Source organism: Hippoglossus stenolepis, chromosome 12, assembly GCF_022539355.2.
Source record: "Hippoglossus stenolepis isolate QCI-W04-F060 chromosome 12, HSTE1.2, whole genome shotgun sequence".
In the NCBI taxonomy this organism is placed as follows: Eukaryota; Metazoa; Chordata; class Actinopteri; order Pleuronectiformes; family Pleuronectidae; genus Hippoglossus; species Hippoglossus stenolepis.
In genome coordinates, this window is record NC_061494.1 from 4,058,414 (window position 1) to 4,072,447 (window position 14,034).

The 14,034-nt window shown below is 39.9% G+C and overlaps 1 protein-coding gene across 2 annotated transcripts in view; it reads left to right on the forward strand.

The window, feature by feature from the left end:
• xpo1b (exportin 1 (CRM1 homolog, yeast) b) overlaps positions 1-14,034 on the forward strand; it is a 28,321-nt gene that overhangs the window by 7,940 nt on the left and 6,347 nt on the right. Inside the window, exons 7-20 of one of the 2 annotated variants that reach the window (XM_035172121.2) lie at positions 3,102-3,146; positions 5,440-5,621; positions 7,067-7,115; positions 7,233-7,352; positions 7,471-7,599; positions 7,683-7,841; positions 8,607-8,804; positions 9,226-9,364; positions 10,316-10,497; positions 10,871-11,027; positions 11,141-11,304; positions 11,458-11,592; positions 11,711-11,903; positions 13,647-13,753. In XM_035172121.2, coding sequence (XP_035028012.1) covers positions 3,102-3,146; positions 5,440-5,621; positions 7,067-7,115; positions 7,233-7,352; positions 7,471-7,599; positions 7,683-7,841; positions 8,607-8,804; positions 9,226-9,364; positions 10,316-10,497; positions 10,871-11,027; positions 11,141-11,304; positions 11,458-11,592; positions 11,711-11,903; positions 13,647-13,753 — 1,959 coding nt within the window. The remainder of the gene's footprint in view (positions 1-3,101; positions 3,147-5,439; positions 5,622-7,066; positions 7,116-7,232; positions 7,353-7,470; positions 7,600-7,682; positions 7,842-8,606; positions 8,805-9,225; positions 9,365-10,315; positions 10,498-10,870; positions 11,028-11,140; positions 11,305-11,457; positions 11,593-11,710; positions 11,904-13,646; positions 13,754-14,034) is intronic. The other variant, XM_035172120.2, reaches the window with a different exon arrangement.

Sequence of the window (14,034 nt, forward strand, 5' to 3'; positions counted from 1 at the left end):
TTTTGTCACAAGGGCTTGAAAACCTCATCTCAAGAATCATTGCCAATTTTTATACATATATATACATACATCGGCTCGTATCAGAAATATTTTACCCCCTCATCGGTTGGACTCTAGTAATCGGGGTAACTATAGTGCTGAGTAATTTAGACCAAAAATGCCAACTTTACCACTTAAGCAGAAGGTAGAATTGTCAAGAAAAAAAGCAGAAGGTAAAACGACTCAAGTGAGAATACTGTCAGCAAGTGACTTTGGTTGGTTGTCAACCAACTGTATGATTGTAGCGTGGGAAGTAGGAAGTCATGGTGTGTGAGTGTCTGTAATAGTCCAACCTAACAAAAGTTACAAGTCATAGCAGAAGCACTATTATTCCCTTTAGTGCCTAATATTAGAAGTATTATTGCTATCATGCTAAAAACAATAGTACTGCAAAACTAAAAGCAAAGCAAAATTGAAAACCTAATTAAATAAACCCTAAAATGAAACTATAGAGGGGCAATATTATAATATATGTATAACTGTTCAACTGTTGAATTCATACTCCCACCCTTCTCAATCACAACCAAGTTTCACTCGTCATGTTGAGCTAACGTTAGCTTGAATAAATCTGAGCTCAGTTTACTGTAGAGCAGTTGTTGACATGTTGCCAAACCTGCATGAATTGGGGAATTGCAACCGGATTATGTAACTAGTCTGTAATTTTTTGGGGTTATTCTTAGACTAACGGCAATGATTTCAAAATCAGTCAGACGGGTAAGATGTAGAGGTGGCAGGAGTGGAGGGCAAGCCGCGAGTGGTGGAGGGCGAGCCACGAGTGGTGGAGTGACACGAATGAGAGAAGCATCAGTATCTGCAACTTGGGTTTATAGCCTCACAGTTACTGCTCCCTTATCCTCTCAAATTGTACTGAGGGCAGATTAGAAGTTCCAGTGACTCAATTTTGCCTCTTGAGGTACAAAATGGACGTGGTCCAAGGGTCCAAAAAGGAGGCAGCCTTCATAGTTCATGTAGACGGCTATGGCCGAATTGAAATGAGACTGTCTGGTCTACAGAGGTTTAACACTATTTGCATCATCAGCTTGTCCCAGTCCTAACGCTGCCACCTACCAGGAGAGCTACAGTTGGAAAGGACGGGAAAGTTTTAAAAACGTGTTTTTTTTCATACTAGAATTTAAAAGTGTAATCATCAGACGTTTTGGTCTTGTTGCCACCGCTATTAGCTCTTTGAAAAAAACGTCACCAAAGCGCAATGAATCATGGGATAGGTTGGCCTGAGAAGTATCCACCCGTTGCTTAGGGATGAAAGGATGCATTTGTTGGCTGCATTTTAAGGAGCCTTAGAAATGGGATCTAGTTGCGCTGTTGTGACGCAATCAATCTTCAAATGCAGCCCCAGAAGGAGGTTGTCCATAAATTGCGACACAGCTGTTCAAGTCTTTGACATAACATCAAAACTATTACTTCTTCATTGTCTGTTCAATATAATTCTTACATATTCCCACTTTTAAATGCATATTAAAAAATAAACTAGAATTCAGATCAGACATGAGATAGACAGTGGCCACTGTTTGCTGCCAGACAATGTTTTGAGGCAAACATGTTTACCTTTAACAAGAGGTTAGCCGTGGTTAAGAGTCAGTTCTTGTCAAGGCTACATTTAAAAATTACAGAGTGCTAGTGCCAGCTAAATGAAAACGCTGTCAAGCTCTAACTAATGTACAACCACCTCGCTGCTAGTATTTAACTTCATGCTGAGAAAGCAATTCTGGTGTTTGCATGATTCTCAAGCACGTAACTCTGCAAAACATTACAGATTAAACCAAGCTGCACAGACCATTTGAAGCCCATTCAGATTATTGAGCCAGCCAAGCAGACCAGGTTGTCTTTGATTCTATGAATGGTCTGTTATTCAAAAGAGAACCTATCTATTTAGAAATATAAAGATCATTCAGCTTGAAAACTCATAAGTTGCAGTGTGAGAGAAAGTATTACAGTGTGCTTGTTGCATATATTACTTGGTGCACTCTAGCATCAAGCATGGTAAAATGGAGCCATGCTAGTACAGACCTGGTATTAACATCACTCCTGAGTGATCCAATCACAGGGGGAATGCACCAAATGCGTAGATGCGCCTTCAGATCTGATCACCTAGACCAATTTCAGAGGTGGTCTGGGATGCATGTGGCCACATTCTTGTCACTTTGAAGATGCAAGTAGATCCTGGGTCACATATGAAGCGCTGTCTACTCAGCTGACATCCTCCAACCCACTACAGTATCAAATGGGTAAAATCTTTCTGCATAGCAGATCTTCACGCAGCTCATTGATTCATTCAGCCTCTCCGGACTCAGCCTCCTGTCTTTCTCTCTCTTGTACTGACACAATTAGACTGACACACACACACACACTCAGACTCATCTGTAAACTCAGACTGGGTTAAAACAACAATATTTGGTCTTTGCTACCACAAATCACCCACATGGTGACAGCAGATCCATTCAGGATGCATTTTAATGCCAGGTGTAAACAGACAAACTTAGCACTGTCCATTTGTGATCGGATCTCTCAGGACAGATTTAAATACCAGGTTTTAACAGGGCCTTAGACATTTTTAATCATACGGTGTGAGAGACTATAGTGAAGCCTCTCAAAATACAACAACACACAAATATGACCCCCATATTTTGGCCTAACGTAGTGTTTGTCCTACATTTCATCACAATGGGTGCATGTGACATTAAGTTAGAAAGGCAATCACCATCATGATTAGATCCTGGTTGAAGGCATAGCATGCTACATGCTTATTAGCGCACTGACACTGATCAGAATAACGCTTGGTACAGAATGCTGAAGACATTTTTCAATATTCTTTATCCAAGCAGTTGGTTTTGTACCTGGCCCTAGCTCCGAGTCTTGCGAAATATGAAATGTCAAAACTGAATATTTAACTTATGTTTGTGTTGGTGTCCTTTTTAGTCTTACTACCTTTAGTCTAGTTTGTGACCTTTTAATTCTACATATTATTTTATTACATTTTCACTACGATGTAAAAAACTGAATGTATTTGTAAAATATCTCCCCTCTTTATTTTTACTTTTTAGAAAGAAAAGGTGTACATTGGGAAGCTGAACATGATCCTTGTTCAGGTAAGTCTTTAATACTAATAACCAGTCAAAATAAACTGTTTTCAAATGAGAGCCATATATTTCAGCTGATTTTACACTTCAAACCCCTTGTTCTTATGTAATGTTTAGTTTATGGAATAGTAAAGATAGTGTTTCTCTTTTCTCCAAACTGGAAATGCTGATACTTCAAGTCAGTCTGCAAGAGTGTTTTTTTGTTTTTTCAAATGAACAGTATTGTCTGTATGATGCCGGCCATTTTTGTGCTCTGCTGAAACACTGCAGAGTTTCCCTAAGCCCCACATAGTTGTGTGTGAGTATATTGTGGCAGCAAACTGTTTCAGTGAAGTTATCCACACTGACAGGAAGAGAGTAGTACACCGGAGCACAGAACCCACTTCAACACTGCAACTTGAATCCTACTCAGTGGCCAGGACAATTGGAAGAGTACTAACTACATGTTAGTTAAGCAAAATGCATATTATTGCTCAGTGTTTGCTGTTGGAAATTCCTGAGTTGTCAAATGGCTTATCAGAGTTGGCATGTTCAACAGCCTTTAGGCAGATGTAAAGTTGAGGTTGATGACTAATAGTGCTAAACTGTAAGTTTGTTTTAGTCAAGCAGTGATTTATTCCTAATGTTGCTGCTTGGTGTATTGATCTTGCATTAATAGTCATTCTTGACTACATTGAGGGGGCAGTGTTATCCATTTATAACCTTGACTTGGGCAGCATTCCACAGTCCAATTTGGCCGGCCACAGTTTCATTTTTTTTTTTTTTTTAACTCTTCAGAATAACTTGAAGTATCTCTACACCGTTGCCTCCCTGTAGAGCTTTGTGCAGTGCATTGATTTGCTCAGACCCTCCTTGTCTCTCTTGCTCTTTCAAACACATTAACCACACCTGTCTGTCATGCTCAGAGAAATTCCACTACATCGTTGGTCCAGTGAACCTTCAAAAAAAGTATGACAGAGCTTAGCATAACACCAGTTCTCTTTGTGTACCTGTTACTCAAGGTGCACACAGGATTGTCTATCACAGAATAAAGTCAACCGTCACCAAGCTGTTATAGATAAAATATAACTCTATGGGAAACACAGTGGTGGGGTATGTGCACAACTAGCCGGTGATTTTAACAGATACAATAATACGTTTTCTCACTCTCTCCAAATGTTGTCTGTGAAACACAGAACTGTACAATTCATATAAAAAAAGAAAGAGATGCTGACTGTTGTTATATAAATAGAACTTCAGGATAACTGTGGATTTTGGCATCATGTTGCTGCCTCATTGCTCCCCCTCAGTTTTTGTAGTGATACTTTTTTACCTGAAGATGTCAGTCTTAATTAGTCTATGTCTCAAACGGTCAGTGACAGTTAGTTAGGTTCACAATTCCTTATTAAATTTGCATATTAATTCTTCTCAAATGTCTCAGCCGATGTGTGAAAATTCATGGTTGGGGCCTGATGATTTAAAAAACGGTCATCATGATGCAGGAGAAGCACATATCCTTGTTTGAATGTAAACTGGGATATAAGATCACTAGTCATTGTTCATGTAGCAGTTGTTAACCAGCAAAGTGGTTATCACCAGTGTCACAATATAAGTACACAACAACAACATATTATATAACATATAGTCCCAGTGATAATTGTACCCTCACTCCAGGAAAGTGCTGCATCCTGTTAATGCTCTGCTGCAGAAATTAGCTGTTCACTGCCGTGTGCCCTCCTATCAACAAATTAGTCCGGACCACTTCTGTGTGTGTGTGTGTGTGTGTGTGTGTGTGTGTGTGTGTGTGTGTGTGTGTGTGTGTGTGTGTGTGTGTGTGTGTGTGTGTGTGTGTGTGTGTGTGTGTGTGTGTGTGTGTGTGTGTGTGTGTGTGTGTGTGTGTGTGTGTGTGTGTGTGTGTGTGATGTATATTTGAGGGAGGGAGCTATTGGCTCACTGGCTACACGAGTGACTTGGCATTAATGCCAGTGATAATGACTCACTGCTTGCGTCAGCTGAGCTCTAACGTTGTTTTGGCCTTGAGGGACTGTAGAGCTCCAGATTCCACTCTCATACTCAGGAAGGCTGTGTTTCAAACATGTGTGTCCAATATTTTTGTACCTGTGTGGTGGCTTGTTCTTGTGTACAAGTCATACAGTCTATTTACTATTACATGCTGACAGTAGGTTCTTCTGCAAGATTAAACTGTGGCACATTGAAAGAAAGGGATCCTTATTTTAGCAGGATTCACAGATTTGTGCCCCTATTTTTAAAATTTTCAGCAAAAAAATGTTACTCTGATACATGTGTGCTTCTGTGTCTTCAGATCCTGAAGCAGGAGTGGCCCAAACACTGGCCCACCTTCATCAGTGACATTGTGGGGGCCAGTCGTACGAGTGAGAGCCTTTGTCAGAACAACATGGTGATTCTGAAGCTGCTCAGCGAGGAGGTCTTTGACTTCTCCAGTGGTCAGATGACCCAGGTCAAGGCCAAGCACCTAAAAGACAGGTCAGCATGCTCCAATGTTTTTATATTAAACCCTGGGAAGAAAATCACCGTAAAGAAATGTATTCTGATTATTATTTCGGAAAGACCTACAAATTGCTTTCATCATTATCCTAATTATCCTTGCAAGCCCACAGGGTGTAGAATATCATTAAAATCAGATTTCTAAATATTCCGCTTAATTAATTATAGTACTAATAAAGCATTTGTCTGTCATTGAGACGGCAGAGTTTCACCAAATTCAAAGAGTATGAAGTCCAAACTATTGCAGCACTTTCAAAAAATGATCTCAGTGTGTTGGCATTTGGAAATATTACAGTTACAGCAGTTAATCCAATAATTTAATGATGTGATCTGTATCTAACACAGCTGCAGACAAACAGCCTTTGTCATGCACTGACTGCATGGCTGCATTTGCCATAAGCTATTGATTCCTTTTATTACCACAATGCTACATTTGACAAGTCGATCAGTGTTATTCTTATAAATATTATGCAAGGCATCACATCTAAGATGAATAAGCTTTTTTCCCTCATATCCAAAGACCGTTGTCTCCTGTTGAGCACAATTGATTGTTGTTGATGTTTCATTGCATCATCAATGTATTGCTCTGGTTTGCCTACAGATCATTTTGCTTCTTTCATATTCAGATGTTCCCCAGTCATGTTCACTGGATCTGAGGTCTTGTAACTGAGGGGAAAAGCTGCTCATGTTAAGTTTTATGAATCTCTGAATGTCCGTGACAGCTGTGGCCAGAGGCGTTATGTTTTCAGGTTGTCTGTCCGTCTGTCTCATTCTCATGAACGGGATATTTTTGGAAAACCTCAAGGGAACTTCTTTAAATTTAACATTAACGTTCAATTGGACTCAAGAATAAACAGATGACAGTTTACGGTCAATTGTCATAGGTACAGGGCACTTAAACCTCACGTTCTTCTGAAGACAAGATATTTGAAATGCCTGGATGGAATTTACTCTGGTTTTACTCTATTACTAGAGTATAATTTATCTTTGGTCTCAGCGCTGTCACAGACTTCATACAGGTTTTGTGCACTGTTACGTCTTCTTCTTGTGTGCGAAGTAGCTTCCAATGGGAAATAATAATTTCACTTTCATTAAATAAAACAGGATTAATGTGCAGAGGCTTTTTTTTCACATGGAAAATGTAATATCATTGATAAGTGATTGTTAAGATAATCAATCACATTCAGTAAATACATAAAAAAAATTTGTACAATATTGTATGTAATGATCAGTTAGACATATCTCAGCAGGTGGTAATTTAATTAAGCCAGACATGTTTCACAGTTAACATAAATATGTTTATTTAAACCTCAACATTTTGTTTTCAGGAGGATCTGTTGAAAATCTGTTGCAGCATTATTGTATGTAAATGTTTTATAATGTTTAATGTAAATGTTTCTAATGTGTCTCTTTGTTTCTTTTAGCATGTGCAATGAATTCTCCCAGATATTCCAGCTTTGCCAGTTTGTTATGGTATGCACATCATCATCTCTTCTTTTTAATTTTTCAGCATGGTTTTACAATGTTTAATTCTGTTACAAACCAGTGTTTATTCTTCAACTATTTGTCAACTCATTGATTGCACCTTAGGAAAATTCCCAGAATGCCCCCTTGGTCCACGCCACTCTGGAAACCCTCCTACGTTTTCTCAACTGGATTCCTCTGGGCTACATCTTCGAAACCAAACTGATCAGCACATTGGTGTATAAGGTGTGGACGCACACAATATCCTGTAGCAACTTAACTTTAATTGCTTAACTGTTCCTATGTCAGAACAAATTATTGAAGAAAAAGTCTTCAACTGAATATCTGTTTCAACTGTTTTCAGTTCTTGAACGTGCCCATGTTCCGCAATGTGACACTGAAGTGCCTGACAGAGATCGCCGGTGTCAGTGTCAGTCAGTATGAAGAGCAGTTCGTCACACTCTTCACACTGACCATGTGTCAACTCAAACAGGTCGGTGCAGATAAAAACAATTCTGACAATTCCCTGTCTAAACTGCTGAGTAGAATTTAATTCTGAATAATGTGTCTGTTTAGATGCTGCCTCTGAACACCAACATTCGACTGGCCTACGCCAACGGGAAGGATGACGAGCAGAACTTCATCCAGAACCTCAGTCTGTTCCTATGCACATTCCTCAAGGAGCACGGGCAACTCATTGAGAAGCGGCTCAACCTCAGAGAAACATTAATGGAAGTAAGTCAATCACAGGGAAATAATATTTTATTTTCTATAGTCGTGTTACTGCTCATATACACAGCCTGGAGCGGAAATATATATTACAGATTAAACAAACTAGTGCAGTGCCCGTTCTAAACCTGCCAGTTTGCTTGGGAGCTACTTCAGAATTATTCCATGTCATTAGTGAGTCCTCTTCAAACAGTCTTACAACATAATTTACTTTACCTCACTTTTTATTGTTTGTGTGCTTTTAATAGTTGGGGCAGATTGACTTTGCGTTAATCAGACCTGGTTTGTGAAGATTTTATAGTCAATGTTTTTCAGAAAATAAAACTAAAATCAATTAACCAAAATTGTCTTTGCGGCATTTTGGAACCGTGGTTTGACCCAGTTACTGATCACAGCTGAAGTTTATCCTAGGATGTAGAAGAAGTCTACTGGGTCCGCGGACTGACCATTGATGCCTGCTGCTCCTGGCTTCCCACTATCTCCACACACTCAAATAAACTGACCAGCGCTCTGAAGCTACAGAGTGCTGGTTGCATGTTTATTCGTTTTGATTGATTTTTGATTAATTTTGAACGTATCGTGGGTCCAAATTGCACCAAATTGGGCACTGCACTTCCTATGACCACTAAGAATACACATGCCAAGTTTAAAGTTGATAAGATGAACAGTTCGCGTGATATGAGTTCAACATACAGACGTTTGTGGAATTGATAATTGTATTTAAAAAACTGATGTAAACAACATTAATAATCTCATTGCTCCCTCTTTCAGGCCCTCCACTACATGCTGCTGGTGTCAGAGGTGGAAGAGACTGAGATCTTTAAGATTTGTCTGGAGTATTGGAACCACTTGGCTGCGGAGCTCTACAGAGAAAGTCCCTTCTCTACATCCACGTCCCCTCTGCTCTCTGGCAACCAGCACTTTGACGTGCCACCACGCAGACAGCTCTATCTGCCTGTCCTCTCCAAGGTACCGCACACAGCCAGATATATTCCACTAATAAAGAACGAACCCTTTCCTATACATTGATTTATTTGATTGGCATTGTACCTTTTTTCTCTTGATGATATTTACATCCACACCGATGCAATAGGATACAGTATGACAAATACGTTTTGGGATATCAGCAACATGGCCATCAGCTAACAAATTCAACATTATATGTTACATGAAGGTGGAGCTGGCACAGACAAATGGTGTTTAGAGGTGCAGTAGGGTTTCAGTAAATGCAAGCTCAGTCATACTAGAATCAGCTGGCACTGGTCAAGCGTCAGGTGGTTTCCAAACTGCTGTCAAAAGAGTTGCTAGTTCCAATGTTACTGAAAATCAGATAAGCGAGGCAGTTCTTCGATGTGTTAACGAGCTGACACGTTTTTATCTCTCGCGACAGGTGCGTCTGCTGATGGTGAGTCGGATGGCCAAGCCAGAGGAGGTACTGGTGGTGGAGAATGACCAGGGGGAGGTGGTCAGAGAGTTCATGAAGGACACAGACTCCATCAACCTCTACAAGAACATGAGAGAAACACTTGGTATGCCTCAGGAATTAGCACATCCACTGACATTATTCTTAGTCTGCTTTTTCTTGGCCATTTCTTTTGTATATGTATTATTCAATTGATCATACCCAAAAAGATTTGTGCATAACTTCTAATTGATGTATCCACCTAGTCTTATACAATCACAGCACTGTGTCAGTGCTGCTCAAGAGGCGGTGATGATGTGCCTGCTGAATAGTGTTGGGGTTTATTGGTTTTTTTAATGTGTGGAGTTGATCCCGGTCATCAAAATAGTATTTTTGATGACCGTAGTATGTTGACTGTGTGATTGCACAATCCAAATCATAAACATGCCATTTTTAGCATGTGGATTCTGTAAACTTTTAAAATGCCAAAGGAGGGGAGGAGAATGCAGTGTGAAAAAGGCGTCCAATGGCAGGTTTATACTAACAGACTGCCAACAGTAAATACTGACTGATCACATCAGTCCATTAACAAGGTGAATTTTACTCGGCGCTGCTGTGAAATTCAAATATTGTTGGATAACCAGGTGGCACAGTGGCACTGCCTGTTGGCTGGGGCCTGTCTGTACGAAGTGTGATGTTCTTCCAGTGTGTACATGGATTTTTTCCAGGTGCTCTGGTTTCCTACCACAGTCCAAAGGTATGCAGACCTGTGAACCTGGTCCACTAGGACAGACTGATTCTCTTTAGACCAAGAAGAGGATAAGCTGTTTAAAAATGGAGGGTTATAGGGAAAGATGTAGCTTTTATTCTTGTACTATCTACAATTGCGTGGTTGGAACATTGATTCTAACTATAGTTTGATGTTTTTATTGTAAAACATTTCTCTGTTTTGCACGTTTGTTGTGTTTCCAACAGCTTTAGTCCTGGTTCATTTCTGTTATGAGATGTCCTCTTGGCTTTTTGTTTAGCAGCCATGATACACTGACCGATACTAAGATTGTGCTCTGTTATCTTGCAGTGTACCTCACTCACTTGGACTACGCAGACACAGAACGCATCATGACGGAGAAGCTTCACAACCAGGTGAACGGCACTGAATGGTCCTGGAAGAACCTCAACACATTGTGCTGGGCCATTGGATCAATCAGCGGGGCAATGCATGAAGAGGACGAGAAGAGGTTCCTGGTCACAGTTATCAAGGTATAAAAAAGACCTGCGTAGAGTTTCTAGGTGATAGTGGAGATCCGGTAGCACTAGTCCATTTAGGTAGTAACAAACAAACAAGCTTATTAATTCTAAAAGTTAATATTTAAGCAGCTCAACATCCAAGACCTTGTTTCCCACACTCACGAGACAGAATATGAGGTGCTGGTGGAGAGGTTGTCTTCAAAAGATTATATATAAGATCTTATAAACAGCGGGTACCATTTAAACAAATTTGACAGCACAACAAATAAAATGTGCAGAAAGCGAAGGGTTCTGAATACTTTCTTAAGCCTGTGTACATTTACGAACACTAAATCCTGAGCCTGCGTTGCATGTTTGTGATGCTGAGTTATCTCCATTGTCTCAGGATCTGCTGGGTCTGTGTGAGCAGAAGAGAGGAAAGGACAACAAGGCAATCATAGCCTCCAACATCATGTATATCGTTGGCCAGTATCCACGCTTTCTCAGAGCCCACTGGAAGTTCCTCAAAACTGTGGTCAACAAGCTGTTTGAGTTCATGCATGGTGAGAAATTTAAGACCTTGACACAGATGAATGAATAAAAGTTGAATCTATAAAGATCTCATTTTGAGATTCTCCATTTTTTTTTTAACATCATCCTCTTGTCCCTTCATCAGAGACCCATGATGGAGTTCAGGATATGGCCTGTGACACATTCATCAAGATTGCCCAGAAGTGCCGGCGCCACTTTATCCAGGTGCAGGTGGGAGAGGTGATGCCCTTCATCGATGAGATCCTCAACAACATCAACACCATAATCTGTGACCTCCAACCACAACAGGTCAGCGCAGTGACACACATGGATTTTTTTTTATCATTCGTAGAGTTGCAATAAAAGACAAACCTTCTAACCAAAATTCCACTAACCCTAAATTAATCATCTCACTTGCCTGCTCAATGTTGCATGCTGATCATTTCCCCTCTTTGTGTCCAGGTGCACACGTTTTACGAGGCGGTAGGTTATATGATCGGAGCCCAAACAGACCAGGCTGTTCAGGAGCACCTTATAGAGAAATACATGCTGCTACCTAATCAAGTGTGGGACAGCATTATCCAACAAGCCACTAAGGTAAGACACAAGTCTACTATTACCCAACATATCAGTTTATACATCCATGAACGACAAACAAGAACAGTGGGTTAATCTATTACCATCTCCATGTCTCCTCCTGCCACTCACCTCTCAGAACGTGGACATCTTGAAGGACCCAGAGACTGTGAAACAGCTGGGCAGCATCCTGAAGACCAACGTCAGAGCATGTAAGGCTGTGGGACACCCCTTTGTCATCCAGCTGGGACGGATTTACCTCGACATGCTCAATGTCTACAAGTGCCTCAGTGAGAACATATCTGCTGCCATTCAGACCAATGGTAAGGGAGGTGTGTGTTTGTGATCTTACAACTCACTCATAACATGTCTGTAGGTTGATCTCATTGTTGTTCTTCTATCAGTTTGCGGGTATAGCAGCTCTGTAAGCAGCAGACACATGGAGATGCGTTCTAAATGATCTCTGTAACATCCTAACCAACCATTTAATATGTCTCTGGACAGAATAACACCAGCAAATGAATCCTTCTAACTCTTATGACATGCTAACTCTTCTGTGTTGCACTTGCACATATTTTGATGTGATAGTGTTTTAATTCCTGTGAACAGATCAGCTCTATATTGTGCTTGGACTCTGACGCTTCATTGTTGTTATGGCATGCCGTTCTTTGTGTAACTCCAGCATTGCATCAGTGAGATGCCAGGTTTGAAAAATGCCCACATGCTTTCAGTGGCATGTGTTAGTACTTTGTGTGGAAAGAGTTCATCAGGAAATTAAAGATCAAGCTGCACTCACCTACACAAAATATCATTTAGTTATTTTTTTAGTTGGTCCTAAATATATTTAAGTTCTATTCAAGACTTTTTTTCTTGCTTGTGCTTTTGCTGACACATCTGAGCTGGAGCTGTGTCAGTAATGATCAAATATCACAAAACGTGTACCTCGGAGCAGGGGGGAAATAGTGACAGAAAAAATTATGATGACAATAATGTATTAGTCAGTTTGACTTTGAATCTACTTATAAAAAAATTCAAGTGTATGAAATTTAGATTAAAGATATCTGCTGAGCAAATAAGCTTTTTAAGGAAAGGTAGTAATTTGTGGTTGACACCAGGCTCACCTGTAGGGGAAGGAAATGTGAATACAGATATGCTTTGATGATTTGTTTGTTGGGAATATCCATTTCTGGCAATCCTATTAACTGATTTGCATCATTGCTTTTAACTGGGTAGATATTCTAATACCATAACTGAAATGGTGGTTTAAAGTCTCCATGGCTAATTTATCATCTCAAAGTATATTTTATCCATTACATACTCCTGCATAAACATAATCTTAATGTTTTGCTGGGGAGCAGTTTGACATTTACCAAACTAAATTATACAAATGCAATCGGGAATACAGAGGCTCATAAAACGGCTCCTGCACATCTTTATTTTTTCAACTGCTCAACCTTTTGAGCACAAGCCTAACAATAATAATTCCCCAAATCAATTCAAAATAATTTCTTTAATCCTTCTGATTACTGCCAGAACACTGGTCCACTTAGAAATGTAACCCCTTAGATTTCACAATGGAAATGATACTGATCCAAAAAATACTGTGGCACAAACATGGTAAAAACATGCTTTTTAAATTTTTTGTAAATTTTTTTATATACATTAAAGAGACATGTAAGGCATTTAGTAGGAAACCACTTTGGAGCCCTAACCACACGTCTGAAACGACTGAGTTTACAGCTGCTGTAGTGATTCTGCGAAATGGTTTGTATAGATACAAGAAGGAGCCCTTGCTTTTAAACAAAGTATAGTTAGTAAAAGGGTGTGTGAAGCTTGAATCAAGTACAGACCAAAATTTAAGTAAGTAAAACATCCCACTTGATGGAAAATGTGTCTAAGGTGTTTGTTGGTTTGAGGCTGTTGTTTGTGGGGGGGGGGTGTAGTGCACGTTAAACTTTTCTTCTTCATCTTTCTGTTTTCACACAGTTTCACAAAACTCAGCCAGAATCGTTATACTAAGTCCTGGTTGAATGTTTTTCATACAGTGTGTTAATATGTGTCTCCTTTGTGTGCAGGTGAGATGGTGACAAAACAGCCCTTGATCCGGAGTATGAGGACAGTGAAACGAGAGACTCTGAAACTGATCTCAGGCTGGGTCAGCCGATCAAACGACCCACAGATGGTGAGAAATGTGGAAGGAAAACCTCAGCTTTTTCTAATGTTGGCACTAGGAACAATGGTCCAAATATTTTGGGGTGATGACCTAATTTCACAAAGTAAAAGTATATCTTACTTCTTGAGTAAACAGCAGAGATATATTTTCAACGTTGTGCATCTTCAGGTCATTGTCACTACACACTGTGGCAATCAATGAACCGGCTGACAGTAGAAAAGAAATAGAGCTAATCCTGTTGGTATTTTTAGATCAAGCACAAAACTACATTTTCTTGTGGAGGACTTGGT